Source organism: Rhipicephalus sanguineus, chromosome 2 (assembly GCF_013339695.2).
Source record: "Rhipicephalus sanguineus isolate Rsan-2018 chromosome 2, BIME_Rsan_1.4, whole genome shotgun sequence".
NCBI lineage: Eukaryota > Metazoa > Arthropoda > Arachnida > Ixodida > Ixodidae > Rhipicephalus > Rhipicephalus sanguineus.
The window spans coordinates 211,681,594-211,699,029 of record NC_051177.1 but is presented as its reverse complement, the minus strand read 5'-3'; the positions used below and the strand labels follow the sequence as shown (position 1 = coordinate 211,699,029).

General features: G+C 46.5%; 1 protein-coding gene across 1 annotated transcript in view; it reads left to right on the top strand.

Moving 5' to 3' along the window:
* Positions 1-12,833, top strand: part of LOC119384049 (uncharacterized) — a 55,594-nt gene extending 42,761 nt beyond the window's left edge. The window contains exon 5 of the mRNA XM_037652338.2: positions 12,582-12,833. Coding sequence (XP_037508266.2) covers positions 12,582-12,598 — 17 coding nt within the window. The 3' untranslated portion in view covers positions 12,599-12,833. The remainder of the gene's footprint in view (positions 1-12,581) is intronic.
* Positions 12,834-17,436: the final 4,603 nt, after the last annotated feature.

Genomic DNA, 17,436 nt, shown 5'->3' with positions numbered 1-17,436 from the left:
CCTCTTTTAGCGGTCGGGCTCGGCTATGTTAGTTTGCATTTTCCCTGCTAGGGGCGCTAAACCACCCAAATTTTCCACTTTAAGGAATTGTTTTTCGCAAGCCATGAATCATTCAAACATGTTATTTTGCTTTGGATAGCTAGAAAGTTACTTATGTTTAGACTTAATATGTATAGCTGCTTTTTAATTGAAGTGTCAACGTTTTAAGACTTCAGTGATGACTAACTGGACCAAAATCCAATTTGTATCCATCTTTTCCGTGGCCGTTGGCGTTCAAATTGTTCGGCGGCAACGTAAATGCGGAAGCACCTTTCGCTTCAGTTCGCAGACGCCCTTTTATCTTTACAGCAATAGTAGCTGACTCAGTTTACCGGCGAATTTAGGAATGCCGCAGCGATCGAGATCGAGGGGTACGTTTGACGCTTTCATGGAGTCGATCTGTTGATTCCGCACCTTCAACAGGTAAGCCGGAGCGTCAGTTATGCTCTTGTTCAATGGTCCGTCGTCGTTTCTTTGACATAGTTTTTACATCAACTAATATATTGCTATAATGACGAATACATAAACCACATATTGTTCAGTGTCAACTTTGCATTGCCGTGTAACTTGCACACGCGACACGTCTGGTTTGTGATTTCGGTGTACTGTACCTAAAGGGATCGCGCGTGATTTTTCAGTAGGACGCCTAGGCAATTTGAAGTGGCTATGCCTGCAGCGTTTGTAATAATCGAGCACAAGTTTTTAAAAAGAGATTTTATATCCGCGAGGGGCGCGAACAGCGGTGATTATTGAACGTAATGGTAATCGCATTCGGTGAAAGAGAACGTTTAAGTGCTTTGGGGTTCTTCAGGAATGATTAGATTGTGTTAAACATTTAGATTATTATCAGCAGTCCTTAAAGTCAAGGGGGCTTAAAGTTAATGCGGTCTGTGGGGGTCTCATACCCCTCCACCGATATTGAGATCTAAGACCCATCTCACCAGAATGTAGGGGTGTGTGTGTGTGTGTTGGGACCGTCGAGATTGTTCAGAAACTCTTATCATTTTCCTTGGTTTCACGATTACTATAAAGTCTAAATTTTGTAACGAATTTTGCCTGATGAGTATTTTGTGCCTTCCACCCTGTAACGGCAGTGGTTTCGCGAATAATATTTCTTATGTCACAAGTGTCGAAGCTTCGTTTCGCTGCTTCCATAGATGGTAATTTTCATTGTTTACTTGATCGAAAGTGTGTATTTCATCTGATGCGTTTTTTTTCTAAAGCGGATATAGAATTAATATAATGATGTGTACTTTCAGAATACCAAGATTTCCCCGACTTCTCTCCAGAGCTCTCAGCATCAAGGCGTGAGACCAGTAAGTTGGAGCTTTCCAAAAATAAAGCACAACGCCATTGCTCCTGCTTAAATTTATATAGTGATATACAGCATTATTTTCCAGTGCCTCTCAATATCTCTCCACCAATACAAGGGCCAGCATCCCAGGGGGCACAGGAGCCATTGCCAACAGCACCAACTACACAGAGTAGGTATTCTTCCTCTTATTAAAGCAAGATTAATGCAAGATTACACAGTAATTCCAGTAAGTGTGTCTTGATTCTACAAAACAAAAAGGAATTATTCCCATATGCGTCCCCAATATATAAATATTGGCACTACAACTGGTTAATGATACAGCTCATTACATTAAATAGATGCTTTCATTAAATAAATGTACTTTTGTTTTAGCGTTTTACTATACGCCACTGAGTGTGTGCCTACTTTTGGCCAGCCATATACGCGGTTGTGTGACAAAAAATACATTTTGCCTGTGTTTATTTTGTTCTCATAACATGCAAAAATACCAAATTAGCCTTTTACACTAGCCTGACCTGGTATTTCAATTTGGGCATAGCTTGCAAATTTTGTAAAGGATGCACACAAAATTCCAGGTAATAATACATTGCATTAAAATACAAATGTACGTGTTTCTAGTGTACCAAACTTAGCAAACCATTTAACCAAAGTGTAAATTTTAAAGCCTCTTGCTTAGACTTAACATTAGTGATGTGGCTTTTTGATTTTCCAGGAACCCCAAGAGCCAGGACCAGGACCCGGAAAGTGCTCACTCCATGTTATATGAAGAGGCTTCAGCACTACTGCGGCGAGAACTCCCACCTCCATCAAATTGTTGCAAGACTTAAAAAGTCCAAGAAACCAATTGCATCTCATGCGCAGCTTCTTCTTGAAGCAGGCAGGTACCTAAAGAAGGACTTTTTGGAAATTCTAAGAGCGCAAATGCATCTGCAACCACTGAAAAAACATGGGAGACGATGGCCGATGCAACTTAGACAGTTTGCCCTCAGTCTTTACTTTACAAGCCCTGAGGCATATAAATATCTATCAAAGGTACTAAGTAGGGGTGTGCGAATAGTGAAATTTCATTTCGAATCGAATAGTGACGCATAGTGGCCGAAAATATCGAATAGTATCGAAGCGTGCACTGTCAGTAACGGCAAGAGAAAGGAAAAATCAAGAAAGCTACGGCGTGGTGACAGGTTTGTTACATGCTTGTTCGGGAGTTTTTTTGTTCAGGTTTTATGGGCGCGCAACCGTGTTGATAGAAGGGCTGCCATTCCAGTTAGCCGTGCCACTCTTAACCTCTTGGGCAACAGAGGGTGGTGGTACGGTAGCTAGTTTTTTAACACGAAAGTGTTTTATGCCGGGGTCCACCAAGTACATCCGTCACGGATATGACGTTGATAAAATGGACGCCAACGGGTGAGAAAGAAAAACCACGAAAAAGATACCCCTCTGGGAATCGAACCCGCGACGTTGCGGCCGCGACGGCAAGCGCCCGACGCACTACCAACTAAGCTAACTCGAGACTTGCTAGACACGCCGCGAACGCGCCTTATATCTTTCACACATTCTCTTTCGCGGCGGGCGGAGCGGGGCGGTGCCGCCGTCTGTGAGATGTGAAAAGAAGTAATGCTTCACGCTTGACACTTACTAGCACTTACTCCGAGATTGCACGCGATATCGAGGTCATGGTTAAAACGTCTCGATACCAGAGCGGTAGACTGGCCGCGCTGGCGTCGCCGGGGCACCCTTGACGCAGTTGCGCTCTTTGCCTTTGGCTTCGTGTTAGCGTGCGTCGGCTCATCGGAGTAGTGCAGCTCCCACGTGCACCAACGGGATTTCTCCGCGCCGACTGCTTCAATTGCGAGAGCACCGACTAACAAAACTGCTGCAATATGCGTTGCAGAAAGGACGCGAGTTCTACGGGCGAATGTCGTGCCTTGGTGGAGCGAGAGCAACGCCTGCGAGACAGAGGCCAGCGGGACGCACGCGTTTGCGGCTCAGGCTACGAACCTCTACCTCCCGTGTTGCTGAAGCGCAGTGTGTGTTATGTATGCATGAGCACAGGCGTCGGCTACCCTTTACTAGAAAGCGCACACCGTGCCGTTTCTCTCCTTAATTGACGACGCTTTAAAGAAGTGCATACCGGGTACCAATGTTGATTATGAGCTTGTTGATATCATTCTTACGCGGGATTCACGATTCGCTGTGTCCAAATATATGTTCACACCTTCAGCTACCGTGCGCAACGGTTTAATCATGATCATGGGCGTTAGTCGTCGCGATATAGACATGCTGTCAACATGGGTGCATCCACGTCAAACGGCGCTATAGCTGCCAAACACGAATAGACATTGTACAAGCTCTCATATATCACTACACAATAAGCAGTACTTCTGTGAAGACACGTGTCACTTTCGTGTTATACCGATTCCTATGACAGAGGGATCAGCCATGTTTTTTTGTTTTTTTTTTCGTATAATTGTACGATACGGCTCATCTGACAACTGTCACGTTATTGTGCTCCATGGCCATGCTCTGGGCCCAAAAATCTTCAGGCGCCCGTTCACAGCAGCGTTTTGTTTGAGCACCGGAACGATGGGAGTTTCTGAACGAGTGGTGCAGTACGGCAGTGGCGAATGTGCAGCGTGATCAAATTTTCACATGTGAAGCCAATCCTCAAGGGTTTCGCATGCTAAATTCGGGACGTTCTACGGCACTTGCGGCATACGCGACCGAACTATTCAAAAGTCCGTACCTTTGTTTCGGAAGTGAAGTTGAGAAGGGCTTGCCACTTTTCTTGTCTTTTTTTTTACGTGCTGAAATAACCTCCTCTAAAGCAAACACGCGCTCATTTTCGAACCAGGAAATCGGTGAAAGTTTTAACGAAGGCCTATTGTAACGACGTTAGCGTTAGTTTTAGCCACCCCACCTTCACCAAGTTCCACCATTGGCCTTTGTCGCGTTTTAGATATTCGTACTGTCGAATTATTCGAAAGTTTGAATACTAGCTATTCGAAAGTCGAATCGAATTATTCTATTAGTTAGTATTCGAATTCGAAACTTAAATATTCGCACACCCCTAGTACTGAGCCTTCCCACAGTAAAGTCCTGAAGGACGTGACTGTCGGCCGTAAATATAAAGACAGGAGTTCTGCCTCAGATTCTCGAGTTATTCAAAGAAAAGGAAAAAAAAATTGGGAAATTCAAGACAGAGCTTGTTGCCTAATTTTTGACAAAATTTCATTAAAAAGAAATCTGCAGTATGACCCTAAGGAAGACATCATACATGGATATGTTGATAATGCCAGAGAAAGAACAAATGGCACAGCGCACACTGCAGCACTTGTGGTCTCTGGGATAGCGAAGAAATGGATACAGCCAGTAGCCTTTTTGAGAAGAGAGGGAACAGTTCGCGCAGGGCCCCTTTTAATGTCATTGAAAAAGCTAATCATTGAGCTAAAGGCATGTGGCCTCTTCGTCAAAGCATTGCTTTGTGACCATGGTAGCAGCAATTGCGTTATTGCAAGGACACTGGGTGTGAGCCCTGACAGGCCTTTCTTTATTGCTGATAAATAGAAGATTTCCTTCATTTTTGACGTCACCCACCTGTTGAAATGTATGAGGAATAATCTGAGGAAGCATGATATTCCTATTGGTGATAAGGTTGCTTCCTGGGATTTGTATGAATCAACACATCACCTGAAACTCAAATGCCTACCTAAACTCACTGAGGGCACATCTATGAAAGTGCATTTGGTAACATGAAAGTAAAGTGGGTGCTCAGCAACAGTGTCTATCTAGCAATAGAAGCATTCATAGCGTTTAATGTTCTCCACCAGAAGCCACAAGCACAGCTGAGTTTGTTGTGAAAATAGATCAGTTTGATTCATTAAACAGTTCTTGTGTAAAGATAGCTGAGAGAAAAATGAGGTATACAATTAATACTGTTACAAGGCACATTGAATTTTTGCATTCTTGGATTGCATGGATTAAATCTTGGAAATTCAAAGAACCTAGGCAACCAAGAACCATTTAGGGCTGGCAGGTGACAATTAAAGCGGTTTGTATGCTGTGGGCAGATCTGCAGGAATCCTATAACTTCAAGTTTTTGCTCGCTCGTCATCTGAATCAGGATCCCTTGGAGAACTTGTTTGGGATCATTCGGCAGCAGCACAGCTGTAACGAGACTCCAAACACATTTCAGTTCACTGCCAGTCTCAGGCATATCATTGTCGGGAAGCTCTTCAAGCTTTCAGATGGCAGCAACTGCCAAGCAGATAAGGCTGTTCTTCTAACTGAGCTAAAGAAATTAAGACTCGATCAAGAAAGTCCTACTGTGGCCGACACCTTCAGCTCAAACCTTTCAGACACCGAAGAACCAGCAGATGTACTTGAATCAAACATAGTTTGTTACGTGTCAATATACCTAGTACAAGCATTTCTGATAAAAGCACCATGCTTACAGTGCAAGGATCTCTTGAAAGACAAAAGCCAAGATTTGTCTTCACCAAACCAAATCTCCATGATGTTCTAAGCAGTGGAGGTGCAGGACAAGACTCTAGGTAATTTAACGGTGCCCACAGAAGCAGCTTTCAATTTTGTCAGAAAATTGGAAGAAGCATTCTCTGTTCAAATAGGTGCTGTAGCACACTTGAGAGGGCTTTCAGAGAAACTGCTTCGTATTATGATGGAGGTGACTAATGGCCCATTTTGCAGTGCTCACTGTCGCAAATTGTTTCTGCAAATGTTTGTACTAGGGGTGTGCGAATTGTGAAATTTCACCTCAAATCGAATCGAATAGTGGCCAAAAATATCGAATATCGAATAGTATACTTACACAAAATGTGTACCGCCAGTTACGGCAAGACAAAGGACAAATCAGGGACGCTACGGCGTGCCGACAGTTTCACTACGCACTTGTTCGAGAGTGGCTTTTGTTTCAGTTTCTATGGGCGTGCAAGCATGTTGATAGAAGAGCCGCCATTCCAGTCAGCAGCGCCACTCCAAACCTCCTAAAGACTAACAGAGGGGGGCATGGTGGCTAGTTTTTTCTCCATGGTCGCGCAATACGGCTCATCTAACAACGGTAATGTTGTGCTTCATCGCCATGGGTGCTCCGTGCCCAAAAATCTTCGGGCGCCTGTTCACAGCAGCGTTTCAACTGCGTGCCGCAACGATGGAAGTTTCTGAACGAGTGGTTCGGTGTGACAGTGGCGACTGCCCAGCGTGAACAAACTTTTACAAGCAAAGCCAATGACCCAGGGTTTCGCAGGTCAAAGTCGGGACGTTTTACGGCACTTGCAGCATACGCGACCGAACTGCGCAAGAAGTCCATGCCTTCGTTTTGGGAACGAAGTTGTGAAGGGCTTGACAGTATTCTCATGTGTTTTCCTACGTGTGGAAATGACAGTCTCTTTTAAGATGAGCGTGCGTTCGCTTTTGAACCAGGATGTCAGTGAAAGTTTTAACTGAAGGCCTAGTGTAACGACGTTAGCGTTAGTTTCTGCCACCCCACCCTAACCAAGTTGCACCATCAGCCTTTGTTGCGCTTTAGATATTTGTCCTATCGAATTATTCGAAACTTCGAATACTAGCTATTAGAAAGTCGAATCGAATTATTCGATTAGGTACTATTTGATTCGAATTCGACACTCGAATATTCGCACACTCCTAGTTTGTACATATTAGGATTCTTTGGTATTTGGAATTCAAAAACAGAGAATTAAGCCACGCAAAGACTTGGAAGTCTGCTGCAAAAATTGACTTAGCAGTTCAAGGCTATTGTTTTTGTGCTCATACACTGCTGTGTTATAATTGTTCTAAGCAAAAAGGATAAGCAATCCAAGGGGCTCATGACTTGCTAGTACAATTTTACTTGTTGTCCATGTGTTTACAAGCAATGTACTGATATTTCCTAGAGTATTGTTGTGACCATGAAGTGTTTGTTATGTATCTGTGTTGTGAATTAAGCTGGTTACTTACAATGTGGGAACGCACAGAATGATTAGACCATACCTATTGTTTCTGGGCACTTGCCGTGCTGTCAAGTGGGCTCTTTACCAAGAAAGGTGGAAATTTTCCCAGCCCACTTGTCTGCGGTCAGCTGCAAGCTGAAACAAATTTTGTGCTACTCCGAGCCATTACTTGCCTCTTTGGACACAACTTAGCCGATTGCCTCTGCAGAGAGAAACTAGACGTTAGGATAATTTTTCATCCAGGGCGAATTTATTATAGGTTCGCTCCACCAGTTAAAACAGTTTTGATTCCATAGAAATTTAATATATGAATTGTTTTTGGAGAATTATGTGCTGAAACCACGATGCGATTATGACGCGCATCGTAGTGGGCACTCCGCATCAGTTTTGACTACATGGGGCTCTTTAATGTGCACCTTAATCTAAGTACACGTGTTTTCGGTTTTCGCACCCCACCGAAATGCCCGTCACGGCGGCCGCATCCATTTTGTCGCCTAGTTTTCCTAGGCGATAAAACAAAACAAATGCGGCCGTCGTGGAGGGAATTCACACCCACGTCCTCGCATTTACCAGCGCGGCACCTTACCTGCTATGCTAAACTTGTCAAGAAACAAGCCAGTAGTAAGGAAAATACGGATTCGGGTGGTTTCACAATGTGAAGTCAAAAGGTCTAGAGAAGTGAGTTTTGCCAGCCACTCAGTTTTGCGCTGCAAGCTATCGTATTCTCTCCGCAAGGCTACCGGCCAGGTGATGTCCCAAAGAGGCTGCATAAAATTGGCACGAGGAAATAGGGAAATAATTATAGTGTACACGAGCGTATACATACGTTTCGTAGCTCTTCTTGCTCGTGCGTTCGCGCTTTATGAGCCACTACTTCACGACGTAACCGCGTTGTTTGCTTGTGTGAACGCTCAGTGGTGTACTTTGGCTTGTAATGATTTATGAATATGTAATAAAACATTATCAGGCTTACACATCGCCGGTGTTGTGTGCGTTAATGCCAGTTGAGGCATTGGCGTCTCCTGGCACCTTCGCAGCATTTCACACAGTTGGGGCACGGAATACACACGAAAGACAGTTCAGAAGATTCATTACGACACTCGCAGGGCTCGGTAAGTGAACAAAACGTGGCATATACATTTATTTCTTTTGTACGAGCACGGGCGACCGGAGCGCACTGCACAGCAACCAAAAAACGAGCGACGGCAGCCATATTGCATAAAACTCATTTCCGTTTCCTGTTGTACAACGGCATCTCTTGGTCGGCTACTTTAGTTCACAACGCCACCGCTACCCTTATTTCCGTTGCACTGTCAAAGGTACAGTTTCCCTTCTCTAAGTGTATGGGTGTTCTCTGGTATGTCTCCATCCGCGTTGCGTCGTCGCTCCCATAGCGTCTGCGCGCACGCGAGTAAAAGCGAGCAGACGGCAGCGCCGGAAAAGTAAACATGGCGGCACCTGTGGATGTTGTTTCTTTCCGCCTCAAATTTGTCACGTCGTCGTCCTGCGCTGTGTGGCCCGTAAGTTCAAAACCAATGCATTTATTTGCTTTATATTCGCGTTCTGAAGCTTCGAGAGCTATGTACTCGTCGGCATTTTGCAGTGTTTCCAAGATTCATTCTCATATTGTCGGAGACAAGGCTTAGCAGGCATGGCTGAATAAACACAGCTGATCGCAATAATAAAGACAAAGCATACTGACGCTTTTTCTCCAGCGTGAGCTGAGACAAATCGATGGCCGATTTTGCGATTTATTTATTGCTGAGAGGACAGTGGGCAAGCAGCAAGCGCGAGTTCGGATCGAAGCGGGCTGTCGCGTCTGCATGGGTGCTGCCATGTTGGCTTGTAACCCCAGCTACTGGCGGTTGCTAATACAACGAATAAAGGCATACGCCATAAATACGAAGTAGATTAAACATATCGCTTATCGTTATGGCGTGGTACGTACCAAACAAACGCAAGTGTCTCAACGTTTTCAACTTTGAGGCGGTTACATGTAGAACTATGTTTTGCTGCGCAAGCATGTCACTTGCTTACACCCTGCTGCAACCAGCTTGTGTGGTACGGCCACGGCCGCTTCGCTGGCCCAATGTGTTGGCTGGGGCAAATGGCTGGGGGAAGGTCATTTGCGATCACGTGATCAAACATGGCAACGCCCGTGCGCCGCTGCGGAAAATCGTCTATACATGACCAATAACGAAACGGCTACGAGAACACGAAGTCGTAGGCGGATAGATAGATAGATAGATAGATAGATAGATAGATAGATAGATAGATAGATAGATAGATAGATAGATAGATAGATAGATAGATAGATAGATACACTCAATGTTGCCTGAATTCGCTAGGAAGCGCTGTTTCCAGCGGTCGGTAGCACTAACAGCGTAACCTTGCGGTTGCTTGAATGAAAGCGCAGTTAGATTAGCACTGCGGCTTGCACCAAACTGATCGACTCCAACCGAGAACAGGCTAGAAGCAGTAAATGTTAATCCCAGCCTATTCGCCGGCATTTCAAGGAACATTCTGAGGAGTGAGGAAAACGGCGGCATGAGAGAAAAAAATTGATATATCGTTTCCGGTTCATTGCAAACTGCACAGAGGTTTGTGAGGCCAGATTTGTGAAGGTAATAATTTAACCGGAGAACTTTACAGCGAAAGCTTGTGCGGGTCACCTCGCATTGACGTGAATTGCATTTGGTGGTGTTTTGTGAGAACTGGAAGTGCCGGTACTCCCCAGATTGGATGAGAGCTCTTTCAGCGTTTTTAAAACAAAACAGGCGATTGAATCTCTCTCCTGTAATGAAAGGAAAATGTGTTAGTATATGTAACACCAGACGATTTAAAGACGCCGTAGCGAGCAAGTCAGCTGCTTCATTTAGAAAAATTTCAGCATGCCCGGGAACCCACACAAACCGAACTTCTGATAGGCCACATGGTACGAGAGTCGAAGATAACTTGAGAAGATGTGATTGGTTTGCGGACGTTAAATATGTAGAAACAGACAATGCATCTGTAATAATGATAGCTTCAGATTTCTGAGAATTTATTTTTCAAACAGCCAATGTTATTACCAGAAATTCTGCAAGAAATATTGGGGTGAAGCAAGGCAGTCGGAGAGCAAGAGACCAATTAAGCTGATGGGAAAAGATGCCCTCTCCGGCCTTTTGAAGATATTGCGTTGCACCCGTAGAAATTACATAGTGAGCAGGAAATTGACGGAGATGATCCTGAAGCAGGCCTTCGAGAATACGCTTTGGAGATAGCTATACATTTCTTGGAAAAATATCGTAAAAAACTGAATTACGCTGCAACGAACACAGTTTTTGGGAAGTTAAGCTCGGCAGAGATAATTGTAGGTCTGATAACAGAGACTCGACGAAAATACTTGAGGCCTTCGATAACGTCACCACGGATGCTTAAATAAAGAATCGGGAGATGTGATCAAAACTGTCTGAGAACCAGAGAGAGGCGCATCGTAGAGCTTTCAAAACGTCTGTACAGTAAGCTGTTTAAAGCTTGCATGACTCGAGCTTCTAAATACAGCACGTTATTAGCAGCACGGTAGTCCAAGACACAGACGTAGCGCTCGCCTTTCTAACAATATACCAGAACTGCAAACCATACTTCGAAGAAAGGAAAGTTGAGCAGAAAACAAGAATGTTTTCAACGAAACATGTGCAGCCAACCGTTGTTTCACCGCATCGAGAAACTGCTTCGCGCGGTGGCATGATAGGCATGATAGAAGGTCGCGGGATAGAATTCCGGCCGCGGCGGCTGCATTTTCGATGGAGGCGAAAATGCTGGAGGCATGTGTACTTAGGTTTAGGTGCACGTTAAAGAACCCCAGGTGGTCGAAACTTCCGGAGCTCTCCACTAGGACGTCTCTCATAATCATATCGTGGTTTTGGGACGTTAAACCCCAGATATTATTATTATTTTTTGCCGACCTATGGACTTGACCAATGGCGGAATTCGACAACATGGCGGAATTTGACAATGTGCAGAATAGATGGGGGGGGGGGTGGCAGGCAAACAAGCGCCTGTGGTCCAACGCGCACGCGCACACACAGCGTGTCACAGACTACGTACCTCCAAGAGAACAATATGTTCAATTAACTCAGCCGGCTTGCTGTTTGAATTCTGTTCTAATTAAGCTTCTTCTGTGTAAGCGAAGTGTTTCTCACAGAAGTGCTTCTTCTGTGCTTCTCACAGCATATTGTGTCTTGGACCCTTTGCGACACGGCGCCCTCGTTTGGGGACGCAAACTTCGGAGGCGCGTCCCACGCCGCGTGTTTCTTCAAATGGCCTGAAACTCAGTGTGCACCTTCGTGCACACTTCGTGATTGGACAGCTAGCGGTCATTTTACTTCATTGTCCTGCGTATTGCTGCAGATGATCACTTTGCTGGAGACACTACCATGGTAGACGATCGTTCGACATGCCGCGTTCCAGGACTAACGTCAAGAGTATTTTTTTCTCGCTCAAAACGAATACAACCAGAAAAAGAAGGTGTGCATGCTTTTCGGGCCTAATAGTTGATTCTTTTTATGCAAGTATTGAAGCTGACTGAGGGCAGAAAAATTATGTATTGGTTAGACGCTAATGAACATTGATTACTGAAACTCACTCAAAATAACACATTCCTTCGTTTTCTTTCTTGGAATGTAATACTGAGTGCCTTCGAATCATGCCATGCAAATTTGACGCATTTGCAGATAGTGCATCATAATGTGTCTGAAGGGGTTAATAATAATAATAATAGGTCTTGAAAATTCTGCGGCACCATCTGGTAAGGACTAAGAAACGGTGGGAAGATATCTTTTCCTCGATGTTTTTAGAATTTGTCTGTTAGGAGTGCTGTGTTTAAGACGCAGCTTGCCGGGATGAGAATGCTCTACTGTTTGTTTTGATACCATCGTCTTCTTTCTCACTCTGTCGTTATTTTTTACACTGACTGGGTTTCTGTTATAGCCTTCATCCTATTTGGCATTGCTCGGACAATGTCCTCGAAAACTGGTCACATCACTGCACAAAATACTAGAGCATGCCAGATAGGGTAATGGTAAGAGATGCTGTCTGGTGTCGCATCGATGACGTCGCTTCTCCCGAAAATTCTAGCGCAGACTGGAACAGACTCGCATTTCTTGAGCCAGTTTAGGAGTGTCATCACTTAAGACAGACACAATCGGTGTGGCATTTGTAGCACGACTGCTTATTTCCGCGACAACTAACACCTCTCTTTTTTCTTTACTCCCCACTTTTAGGCCCCAATATTGGCTGAAGATGGGCGGGTGGAATTCATACCGGAAAAGAAAGTTTTTTGCATATTTATGGCTGTGGCAACAACAATCGGACAAATAAAAAGGAACAGCTATTTTGCACAACATACAAGAAAAAATGGTGGATCTTCATTGAATTGATTACACAATTTCAATATGCACGACTCGATGGACAACGTTGTTTGTGTTATATAAGGCGGCCACGGCCCCAGAAACACCTACGGACGTGGCTGTCTGGACCCGTCTAACCATAATGCTGACGCTTCCGGGGATAATGATGGTCAAATGAGCTTTTTGGTGCAAGAGCCCAATGTGATCAAAGAGCACCATGGAAATGGCGGCGTTATCCGTGGAGCAATGAATTTGTTTAGTTGATGGGAAGTGGCAGTATAAAAGCCATGAATCAGCCGTTGTAAAGTGCCTCAAATATATATAAATATTTAAACAACGAGAATTATTTGTGATTTGTGATACAGCAATAAATGTTGGAGAAAATTATGATATAGTAAAATACGTCTGCGTTACTGGCACTATGACCTTTTCAGGGCCGCTAGAGAGACAGGGACGTAGTCAGGTGCACTAAGACAAGATCGTGATCCAGCGCCACCATCGGAAGGGCGATGTATTACGAATAGTTTGGGCTACAAACATATAACACGGCTTCACATTAAAAGAAAATCAGTCAGTTCCACGCCTGTGCAATATCAGTAAACGGTGGAGCTAGCTAGCAAGCGCCACTACTTGGCCAACGAAGGTCGAGTTCTTTCGTCTTTCTTGATCTTATTGTTCCTTCTTTCATGTTTCCTTCGTTCTTCATATTTTGCTTCTTTCTTTCTTTATCTCTGTTTGTCTCCCTCTCTCCTCCTCCTCTCCCCTCATTTACGTGGTTATGCCCTGGCTTACTCTCTCACTTCGTCCTTTTCCTCCTCGATCCTTAACATCAGTGCTCCTCACTCTCACTTGCATTTCCCACCTTTTGCTAAACCAGAATTTCGTAGGCGGCTGCCATGTTTGTTGCTACCGAGGCGCCACGGTGCGATCATTTGCTTGGGGGCACAGCACGGTCCACTGGTTGCACCACGTGTGTGGCTCTCAGTAGCGGGCGATGGCATATTCGCAAGCGCTGCAGCCGCTCTGAATGTCGGAACGGGCATCTTCTTTCATGCGACTACATTTTCGGACGGCGGAACTGTGCCAGGGAGGTTGTCAAACGTCGCGAGAAAGTTCAGCAACATCATCACGAAGTTTTGAATGGTCGCAAGGCCATGCAGTTGACCACGCTTTTTTCTGTTAGACCTGTATCGTATCAGGAAACGCTTTAAAATTACGCATATACGCATGTAAATGGCCAGATTAAGCCTAGTACGCTGTACTTTTTTTTTTCCTTTTTCTGAAAGGCTGTAGTGGCTAATATTTTTGTGCCGCACTACCGTCCGACTCCGTGCTGCACGATAGCTGTTTTGTGTTCTCTCGCAACATGCAACGGGATTAGTTTATTCGGGCAATTATGTGAGTTTTTAACGCAGAACGCTGTGTCTGCGAATACGTGCACTTTCTAAGCGAAATTATTGCGAAAGCATGGCCTGGCGTAGTGTCCGAGGCCTCTTGTTGCAGAGCTAGACGCAGCGGACATTCCAGCCCCCAAACGCTGTGTTTTTAAAGAGCAGAGTCTGCAAAAAACACCCCGTCGAACAGGTGCTTTGGTTCCCAATCGATACCGACGAGAATTACGCGTGAGTCCGATATTGATTAAGTTTGATCCTTACCGAGCGGCGCGCACGCGTGCATTTTCTATCGCGACAATCCTCGGTCAGCATCTACTTAGCCGCGTTTGAAGGATCGCGCCTGCAATGACAAGATCCATGTGACACGCTCACTTTCGATCGCGATCGAGCCAGATAAGAATTTATAGCCTCGGTCTTCCTCGGCGGTCGCAGTAAAACATTGTTATTATGCAACGACGGGTAGACACGCCACGCGGCGCTGAGGCTCAAAATACATGTTCTATAGGCATGAACTTTTCAAAAGTGAAATACCTCGTTATATCGAGGTTTACCTGTGGCTTTCTGAACAAATTTATAGACAAGGTGGCCGCATTGGGGATGTGGGCAATAAGCTTAGACTCCGGTGTGCTGAAACTTACGTGCATGTTAAGCCTCCAAACTGCTGCGGTGGCGCCTGTAAGTTTTCAGGCAAGATTAAGAAATATATTGATGCCAAACAGCCGCCGCAACGTGGCTGCCTGAAAGAGGAGGAAGACGACGTTGCTTCTCTGGTTGTTGTTGGACTGCCGCCATCTTGTCCACCCTGCGCTGTGCATTGTAAATAGTTATTAAACAAGCTACCCGTAACATTGTTGGTGGGGTAAAGCTCGCTGCAAAGAAGGCTCTCGCCACACGCGGCCAGACATCTACTGAATCCTACGTTTCCTACATTCTTGACGTCTTGGCTCTTTGTAGCAAGGCCGACCAGCGCATGTCGGAGGACGAGCAAGTTAACCACGTCCTAGAAGGTATTGCCGACGACGCCTCCAATCTGCTGGTTTTTAACAACGTCGCGAACATCGACACGATCCTTAAAGAATTCCGCCGTCTGGAACAGGCCAAAGCCCGCCGCGTACCTCAAAGCGTCACACGCCTTCCGAACACAGCGCCTGCTTTCTCTTGTAATGACGTCTTCCGCGAGGCCCCTCGATGTGACAACCTTACCCGCATCATTCGCCGAGAAGTCGAGGCAGCGCGACCGGTAGTCACTCCATTCCCAACGCAACCTGTCCGAATGACGAACCTTCGACGAAAAGCCCATGTGTTTTAACTGCCAACGCGTTGATCATATCGCTCGCCATTGCCGCGACCACTGGGCTCCACAGGCACACTATGGGTCTGCAAAACAGGCCAGTTCTGTCAACCAGTCGTCCTCAGCACTTGCGTCTTTTATGCCGGCCATATTCTCTGCTCCTGCCGCACCTCTGACCAGACCTCGCTACGACCGCTCACCATCCCATGCTCGCCGTCAATCTCGCTCGCCCCCACAATCTCGCCGTGCTGCCGCTCCGACCTATTTGCAGCGCCTCTCACCGGAAAACTAGGCAGTGCAGCTTCTGGAGGTGGAGCTGCATTGACGACTTCAGCAAGAAATCCTCGTTTGCCGTTAACGACCAACCGGAATCTTTTGGACGTTACTGCGGACGATGTTCCTGTGAGCGCGTTAATAGATACTGGGGCGCATGTCTCCATTGTGAGTGCTTCTCTTCGCCGCCGACTTAAGAACGTTGTCACGCCCGCCCTAAACCGAGCCGTACGAGTCGCCGACGGGGCAACTGCCGCTATTATTCGCATGCGCTCTGCCCGAGTTACTATCGAAGATAGAAGCTGTGGTGGTTCTTGGGCCCTCAGATGCAGGAAAACCAAGGCACGAACAAGAAACACATTTATCGACTTGACACACACACAAGTACACACGCTTTGTCTGACTCAACAGTACAAATATCCCTGAAGTCCTAAATTTAGAGTTTTCACGACACGCGAGAGGATCGGCGCGTCCTGACGCATAGGCCCGTCGAACGTCACTCACAGTACCGCAGTCAGGTAGCGACGATGCCAGCACGAAGCGGACAGGTGCGTGGTGCGAAGGTGCACGAACAGACGACGACCTGCTCGTCGCGGAACGCACAGGCCCACGCTGACGACGGCAGACTCGGACGTGGCACCACGGCCACGATCTCGGCTCCGGAAAAGGGTCCGCTTGGACGTGGCACCGAGGCCACGATCTCGGCTCCTGAACGGGGTCAGCTCGGGTTGTGCCGGAACCGCCTGGACGTGGCACCGAGGCCACGATCTCGGCTCCTGGCCCGCACGCTCGTTCACCACAGGAATAGCTGCGAGGCCCGGCCCGGAACGATTGCTCGTTCCCGGGACGCTCGTTCCTGGCCGCGTTCTTCCAGCCCGGCGACGTTCTCCAGCTCTCGAGCTTCGCGAGCGTCTCGCTCGCGCACACCGTCGTCGTCCTCTTTGGTTCCGTTTTCTCCTTCGGTTGTGGGTTACAGTCTCTTACTACAACATTTCCCGCCACTTTCAGTACGTTGTGCCACGGATAACGTTAGTACGAACGCGACACAACGGAACACAGCAATGGCAATGCAATCACCGAGCATATGCAAATAGTGCCAAGATTGCAAGATTACTCACTGTTCGGCACACTCTGACACAGAAGATAAAACGCGCTAATCGCACGTTTGATACGGCCAGCGGTGTCATATACGGTTTTATCCACCTGCATACCGCGTACGCGCCATAACGAGGCGCGTGCACACTGCCGGCTCTGGTGAATAAACACGCGCCGACACACAGCACACACAACGCACGATTCACACCGTGGATGTCTAGTTGTCTTGATGTCTTCACCTGGTCCTCTTTGCGCAGCGACGACACCACACCATGCTCGCGGTAGTCGTCATCACCGGTAGTCGTTGTCAGTAAGTATTGTTGTCACGTCGCTTGTACATCTTAGTCTTGTGACGTTGAAAGTGATTCTGGGAACGTGGTGGTTGAAGCGGCGGCTGAGGCGATGATGGCGACTGATCCATCTGTGCACTGAGGCTGTCCGTGCCATCGCTGCGGAGCGTAAGATAGCCCGGACGAGATTGATTGAGGCGGTCGGTATTGCGTTCCTCGAAGTAGGAGCGTTGCCTGGGTCGACGACGTTGTGGTACCCTGGGCGTCGTGTCCAGAGGCAACAATGTATGATCTTGTGGGTTAGCTGTACCGTGGTAACGCGTCGCATCCGGTCGCGAATTCGGCCATGGCGAGGTGGATAGCTGCGACGATCCAGATGGATGTGC